Here is a 7,896-nt window from a genome sequence, read left to right on the forward strand (position 1 = left end):
ACCAACCTACGTGATTGTGTCACTGTGTTTGCTTTGATGCCCCTCCCTTTCCAACTCTCCGATTATTGCTCTGCTCACAATATCAACTCCTTGCCTTGCTTTTCTTTTCTTTTCTTTCTTGAAAGCCTTTGGATTTGGCTAGATTCACCCAAAAATCAAGCCGAAAATCCACCTCCAAATCAAACCCAAAATTCAGAGGCAACGAGAGAAAATTCCTATACAAATCTCCTGGGACGTATACAACTGGTTGTTTGAGAAAGACAACGATGATAAGCATGCGGTTTTCATTTCCAGGTTTGAAAAAGGAGTTGAATATAAAGAAAAGGAAAGGAATTCCTTTTTAAGAGTTCGGTTTGTTGAGAGAAAAGTGAAACGGAAAATCAATATAAAAATAAAGAAATTAAGTAAAGTTGTAGGCTTAGCTACAACCTTACTTAATATCATTAATATTACTACATATTTCGAAAATCTAACTATTAGACTACATGTTTTTTACACTCTTAATACACATATTAAACTTTGTACTAATCAGATATTATTTACTATATGACCTATAAGATTATATTATATGCATACTTATAAACTGCAAAAACTTGTAATTTAAACAATTTATTAATGACATAGCTATTGAATTTTTAATTTTCTAGAAATTTTGCAAGTATAGAAGATATAAGAAGAAAATGTAATGTCATTATGAATTTGTCAAAATTTACTTCCAATAAAAAGATATTAAGTAAGGTTGTAGTTTTAAGCTATAACTAATTTTGTAACTAAATTTTGTCCTTAATAAAATGTTAAAATAGATAATTGAACACTCACATTAGTTCGTGTATAATACCATAAGGGGTAAATTTAGCACATTTAACTCCAAAAATCATCACCACCAATCCATGTAAACTTATGTAAATTTAGATTGTTGTTACAAACTCTATATAATATACACGGTTACCATTTAGTTCACATGCAAATCTATTTTTTAATATTTCTTCTACTCATATACTTAAAGAGGTGGGTGATTTGAGAGAGTAATGAAAAATATTGATTAAAAAAAATAATATTTTAATAATATAAAGTGTAAAATACATTCTCAAAAAAAAAAAGAGTGTAAAATAGATAATTTAATATGCATTTTTAAAAAAATAGTTGTGTAAAATAAAAAAATATATTTTTTATGCTAAAATGATGTGAATGCTCTAATTGTGTATATTTACACAACTTAAGCGATGTAGGTGATTTTCGGCTTAGATATGCAAAATTAACCTCTTATGTTATTTATCTGGACTAATGCGAGCGCTCTAAAGATTGTATTGTTGTTGCCTCTTCTATTTGATCAATTAAGTTTCTAGGTAAAAAAAGGCCAATATCTTGTTTACTTCTCTGCCTGCATGGCTTTGTTTTGGTCATTTTTTCCTCTCTAATGGACAATGATAGACAAAGAATCAAGACCGAAAGCGGTGAAGGGTGTAATGATTCTAATGAAGGTGTCCAATTTATCCTCTATCACTTGTTTTGGAAGGAGGGGCAAATTAGCATTTTGATTTTAAGTTTCGTTAGACTTTACCCCAAAACAAACAGCATATAAAAGTGTAACAAAGTCACAACTTTTGGTCAATCATGCATTTCTACAATTCAGAGGGCAAAGAATAAATTAGGGAATAATTTATGGTGAAAAGTGAAATTTTCCCAAATTTTTATTTGAAAGAACAAGTGACAATAAAAGAAACATCTCAAAGTTTCCAACTCAAGCAAAACTTTGGGGTACAGTTTGAAAATGAGGTTCTGATAAGTCCAGATACAATTTTAAAGCTAACACCGAACAATCAAACCATATTTCCAAGTCAACCAGACATTTTCGGGTGTGACTTGCTGAAAAACTGTGTTTCTGATTAGGCAAAATTAAGTACTAAATGAAGAAAATAGGGTCCCAAAAACTAGAATCTCTCAATAACCAACCACAGCAGATATAAAGTGTGCACCTATTAGTATAGACCAACTTGAAAAGAACATGATAAATAAAAACCCAGGTAATGCTAAAACCAAAATTCTGAAGCAGCATTAATTATTTGAAATCTAAGGTATCTCAATAAAACAAAACTTGACAAAAGACTTCCAAATCCTCATGTCAAACAAAAGGAAAAAATAACAATACCAGACATTTGTTCTGAAGGGAAATTGCATACACATAAACAGATAGCCTAAATTAACCTGATGGTCAAAAATCCCCTGATAAGTTTAAATCATTAAGCCTTGACCCGTCCATAGAACTTCTGTTTCTCTTGAGTTGTCTGGAAACGGCCATGGCCAAACTTTGAGGAAGTGTCGATGAACTTGAGTTTGATCTCCTCAAGTGCAAGACGAGATGTTTGCTTGAGCAGAGACTGGCGAAGTGTAACAACCCTCTTCTTAGGTCCAACACAGCATCCCTTGATCATAATATAATCATCCTTCACTATACCATAATGAGGGAAGCCACCCATAGGAGTAATGTCTTTCTCAGTCCTGATTCATTACCCAACCCAATAAATGAGTCAACAATATCAAGTGTTACAAACAGCAGCCAGTAAGACATAATTAAAATTGAACTCCTACAACATATATACCTCCAAATAGAAGATCAAATATCACCATTTGAAATTAAGGCCAAGAAGTTTTTGACAAAAAAACGGTGGCACCGATTTGTTGTTTTCTGATATTAAAAATTCATTCACAGAAACAACTAACCTGTCAAATTCAGTTAAAGCAGTGTGTGACTCCACCCCAGTCTTGCCGAGCTTGTAGATCTTCTTGTTCATCTCAGTACGGTGGTGGTACCCATTCTGACCAGCCCTGGCAACTGTGAATGAGACTCTAGCTGGATGCCAGGCACCAATACATGCCACCTTCCTCAGACCCCTGTGTGTCTTGCGGGGAAGGCGGGTGACACCCCAACGTGTGACAACACCTTCATAACCCTTACCCTTTGTCACACCAATGATGTCAATCATTTCATCTTTCTGGAAAACAGCATCCACAGGGATTTGCTTTTCAAAGAAGCCATATGCATAGTCCACTTTTTGAGCAATAGTTCCACCATTGACCTGGATTTCCATCAGGTGTGCTTTCTTCTGTTTCAATCCCTTCATTTTCCTAATCTGTGACAGATCATCCAGAAGCACTCATTTGTCAGTCTAGGACAATATGAAGGTCAACGAAACAACAAAAAAAGCAATTAATGAAACAATGTCAAATGGAGAAATGTAATAAAATATTATCATACAGCAGATTGGGTTTTCATATATATATATATATATATGTTCTTTGCCAAGGTTCCTGAACTTCATATTTGGATTTTTTGTAGCATCTGATGGAAACCCAATAGTTTTCTAATGATATCGTATATCACTTCTTGACATGGTTTCACTAATATATATGTAAAGTTCGCAGGCTTAAGATTTTACACACATGTACCAATTTGATAAACGAGAAGTTGGTACCTGAGTGTGTGCCAAAACCCGAATAACAGTTGCATATTTTTTCATTTTCTCCAGCTGTGCTTGAATACTCTTCTTCCCTTCTTCAGATTCATATTGCTTTGAGTATTTTGTGAAAGCCTTCTTCTTAGACTTGCACCAATTCTTGTAGAACCTCCGCTTCAGCTCCTCGCTCAGATGCTGAGCCCACACAGTGTTCAGTGAGCGAAGGCCACGTGGAGTCTTCACATAGCCCACAACTCCAACAACCACCATTGGAGGAGTCTCAACAACAGTAACAGCTTCACAAGTCTCCTTCTTGTGAAGTTCTAAAAATAATTATCACACAAGGATCAGATAAAAAAGCATAATAAAAACTGCATGATGGAAAAATAACCATATGGGAAATTCAAATATAAATATTATAAATAAAAAGACAAACAGAACAAAATATAGATGAATGAAAAATTCATCACAGTATCTATCAGCGGTATTAAGTAGATCTTCCACCAATTTTTTTTAATGAACATATATAGCCCAATTAATCTATTAAAAAAAAACAAACTGAGAAACTTCATCACATTATCCTATATATAAAAAGAAAAAAAAAGTGACAAGTTAAAAAAAATAAAAATAATAACTCACTTGATCCGGGTTTTTCGACCTCCCTGACAATGTGAGTCATCCCAGCCTTGTAGCCCAAAAAGGCAGTAAGCCTGCAAGGCTTGCTTGGGTCATCCTTAGGAAAAGCCTTCACTGACCAACAAATAGAAAAGGCATAAATAAATAAATGGTAGAAAAAGAAAGCAATACTACTACTAAATCACAAAAGAAGGAGAAGAAGAAGAAGAAGGAATATGAAGAATTAGATTGAATACCCTTTCCCCTGTGACGAGCAGCTCGCTTCCTTGGAAGAAATCCAAGGGACCCATGTCTCGGGTGCTCAAACTTCCTGTGAGACATTCTCTCCTCCTCCTAAACCCCCACAAACAGCAAAAACCCATTTCATCTTTTAGCCAGCTTGCTTTGAAAATAGTACTATGCTTTATTATTTATTAGTTGAAAAGCAACATAATAATAAGCTATAAACTCAAACATTATATTATATGTTGTTACGCTTGGTTGCTTAGGAAATGGAAAAGAGCGAGAGAAAGAGAGAGAGAGATGACCTGAGCTTCCCGCTTGCGGCGACTGCACCCGGCTTCAGATTTTGGACTTAAACCCTACCTCTCTTCTTTATAGTACTGTATTCCTCTTCTTTAATTACACGAAACCCCTCTGCTTTTTGTCGTATTCTATTTAGCTAGTCACTAAGAGCATACACTACAAGGGTGTTAAAATTGCTAAAAAGCTATTTTAACATCTCAAACCATAAAAACATGTTTACAACAAAGTTGCTATAGCTAAAATATTTTGCTATATTTTTGCTTTCGAGCTGTCATCTTTCTTTTGGATAATTAACAATTGTGAATTTCATTAAACGTGGGTAAGACCCAAGGAAAATACATCAGATTGAATTTGAGATACAATGAGAGGGGGGAGGGGGGAGGGGGAGTATCTTCCACCCATGTTAAACAGTCTACAACATCTATAGTGTGTCTAGCCATTAAGTGAGCCGCCTTGATGCAGTCTCGTTGAGTGAAATTTGTCTTTCATGATCTGAAGTTTGGTAGTTAGGCTTGAGCACCTGAGATGATTTGTTGAATTGGCAGGGGGTAGTGGTCTCTCGGTTGAGTGCATGGATTACCACCTGTGAATCCCCTCCATAATGACTTGTTTGAGACCCAACTCCCATGTGAAGATGATTCCACATTTCACAACCTTTGCCTCTGCTTCCATTGCTCCTAGCGGATACAAGAGCATTTTCAATAGAGCTCCCATGATTTGGCCACTGTCATTACGAATTACAACCCCAAGGCCATACTGTCTTGACTCGACGAACACCGTTGCATCCACATTGACTTTGTACTAGTCTAGGGGCGGAGGTTTCCAAGACTTGGGAGATATTACTGCTTGCCTGGGCGGGGGGTGGCTTGTTGCTTTCCGATACTCAGCAATGTATCAGCGGGCGTCATTGACAATTACCGATGTCGTTTTTTAAGTGGCTCCTTGCCAAATGTTGTTCCTATTGTTCCAAATGCCCCATGTCGTGGTAATGAGGATTTCCATGTCAGCATGGGAGTGATTTTCCTGGAATAGCTAGAGTATATCAATGAAGTCTCGAGGCTCCCATGTCTAATTGGGTGGGTGAATCTTGAAGGTAGTCCATACTTTTTTTGCTAAATTGCATTTCCAAAAGACATGCCCTGTGGTTTCAACCTTTTCACATAGATCACAGTCAACCTCAATTAGGATGTGGTGGTCTCGAAGTTGGGTCTTTGTTGGGAGTATGTTCTTGCAAGCCTGCCAGGCAAAGTTTCAAATTTTGCTTGGGCATTTCAGTTCCCATATCAACTTCCACAAGGCTTTCATTGCTGTGTTGTCTGAGCATTGCCCTTCGGGTTGGCTGTTAAGAAGCATTTTGGCCACATGATAAGCACTGCGGACAGAGAAGGCTCCATTTGGTGTTGCTGCCCAGACTAGGCGGTCTTTAGTGGGAAGGGAGCTTGGTAGGATGCCTATTATTATTTAAGCTTCATGTGGTAGGAAGGTACTGTCTATAGCATTCGCTTTCCATGTATGTAGCTCTTGGTCAATTAGGCATGAAACATAGTCTCCACTAATCAGGGTCTTCTGAGGGCTCACCACTTTGAAGGTTGATGGGGTTGGCATTCATTTATCTTCCCAGATTCGGACTTTCGCTCCATTGCCATTGTTCCACCAAGCTCCTTCAAGGATAACATCTTTCACAGCCATAATACTTCACCATGCGAAGGAGGGTCTTTTGTCGAGTTGTGCATCCAAGAATGTGCTATTTGCAAAGTACTTAGCCTTGAAGACTTGGTGGAATAGGGTGTTTTGGTTCTGCATGAGGCACTAGCCCTGTTTTGCCAAAAGAGCTAAGTTGAAAGCTTGTAAGTCCTGAAAGCCTATGCCCCCTTCAACCTTCAACTTGCAAAGCTTATCCCAAGCAATCTAAGGGATTTTTCTTTCCTCATTTTTCTACCCCCACTAGAATCTACTAATCATGGATCCAAGTTCTCTACATAGCGACTTCGACAACTTAATACAACATATCGTGTAGGTTGGTGTTGCTTGGGCGACAGCTTTGATGAGTGTTTCTCTTCCTGCGTTTGAGAGGAGCTTCCCTTTCTAACCCACTATCTTTTTCCCCACCTGGTCTTTTATTTTGTTAAAAGCTTTCCTTTTGCCTCTGCCGATTAGAAAGGGGTGTCCTAGATATTGATTGTGTTGCTTAATAACTTGGGCTCCAAAGAGGCTTTTTATGGAATTTTGGATTCCCATGCTTATGTTCTTGCTGAAAAATAGCGAAGTCTTCTCCCTGTTCATTCGCTAACCTGAGGCTGCCTCATAGTCTCTTAGCACCTTCCAAACTTTGTTACATTCATTCATATTGGCCTTGCAGAATATCAAGCTATCATCGGTGATGCTCTTCGATAGACTAAGATACCTATGATGTGGCCTTGGAGTTTTTCCTTTTTAAGCATGCTTGAGAGTCCCTCAGCACATAAGAAAAATAGGTAAGGGGATATTGGATCCCTTGACGGATTCCCCTGGTTGGTCTTATCATTCCTCGTGGTTCACCATTTAGCAGAACCGAGTATGACACGATTGTGATGCACATCATCATCAAGGAAACCCAGCGGTCATGGAAGCCAACTTTTTTCATGATCCTTTCCAAGCATGGCCATTCAACTCTATCGAACGCCTTACTCAAATCAAGCTTGATGGCCATGAGACCGTCCTTCCCCTTCTGCCTTTGGTTGATATGATGCATTGTTTCAAACACCACCAATATGTTGTTAGTGATCAACTTGTCTAGGAGAAAAGCACTTTGGGAGGTGTTATTAACATCAGGCAAAATCTGTTTTAAGTGGTTAGCTAAGACTTTTGAGATAATGCGGGAAAGAACGTTATTGAGGCTAATGGGGTGGTAGTCTATAACCTTTTGTGGACTATTCTTTTTTCGGGATTAAGCATATGTGTGTGGCATTTATATTAGGGGGCATGATAACATAGTTTTAAGTGTTAAGAACACATTCAATAACATTCGACCTGACAATATTCCAAAATTTCTTATAAAAGATAGGTGGCATACCATTGGCTCCTAGGGATTTGAATGGGTGCATTAGTTGGAGAGCATTTCTGACTTCATCAAGGTGAAACTCACTGAGCAGAGTGGCATTCATTTTTGGTGTTACCTTTGGTTCAAAAGCTTCCTCTACTGCCTCAAAGTTGGTTGGCATGTTAGATTGGAAGATGGACGGGTAATAATCCAACACAATAGTCTCTATGTCCTCTGTATTGTCTCTTTAGAATCCGAAAT

The 7,896-nt window shown here is 37.7% G+C and overlaps 1 protein-coding gene across 1 annotated transcript; it reads right to left on the minus strand.

The window, feature by feature from the left end:
• Positions 1–2,028: 2,028 nt before the first annotated feature.
• Positions 2,029–4,750, minus strand: LOC142621826 (large ribosomal subunit protein uL3z). The gene is made up of 6 exons (XM_075795193.1): positions 4,619–4,750; positions 4,328–4,424; positions 4,095–4,205; positions 3,474–3,778; positions 2,722–3,131; positions 2,029–2,499 (listed from the first exon to the last, which is right to left on the minus strand). Exons 2-6 carry the CDS (start codon positions 4,410–4,412, stop codon positions 2,241–2,243), a joined length of 1,170 nt encoding a protein of 389 aa, XP_075651308.1. The 5' UTR covers positions 4,413–4,424; positions 4,619–4,750; the 3' UTR covers positions 2,029–2,240.
• Between the last annotated feature and the right edge of the window lie 3,146 nt (positions 4,751–7,896).

The sequence above is a fragment of the Castanea sativa genome, chromosome 1 (assembly GCF_040712315.1).
Source record: "Castanea sativa cultivar Marrone di Chiusa Pesio chromosome 1, ASM4071231v1".
Classification (NCBI taxonomy): domain Eukaryota; kingdom Viridiplantae; phylum Streptophyta; class Magnoliopsida; order Fagales; family Fagaceae; genus Castanea; species Castanea sativa.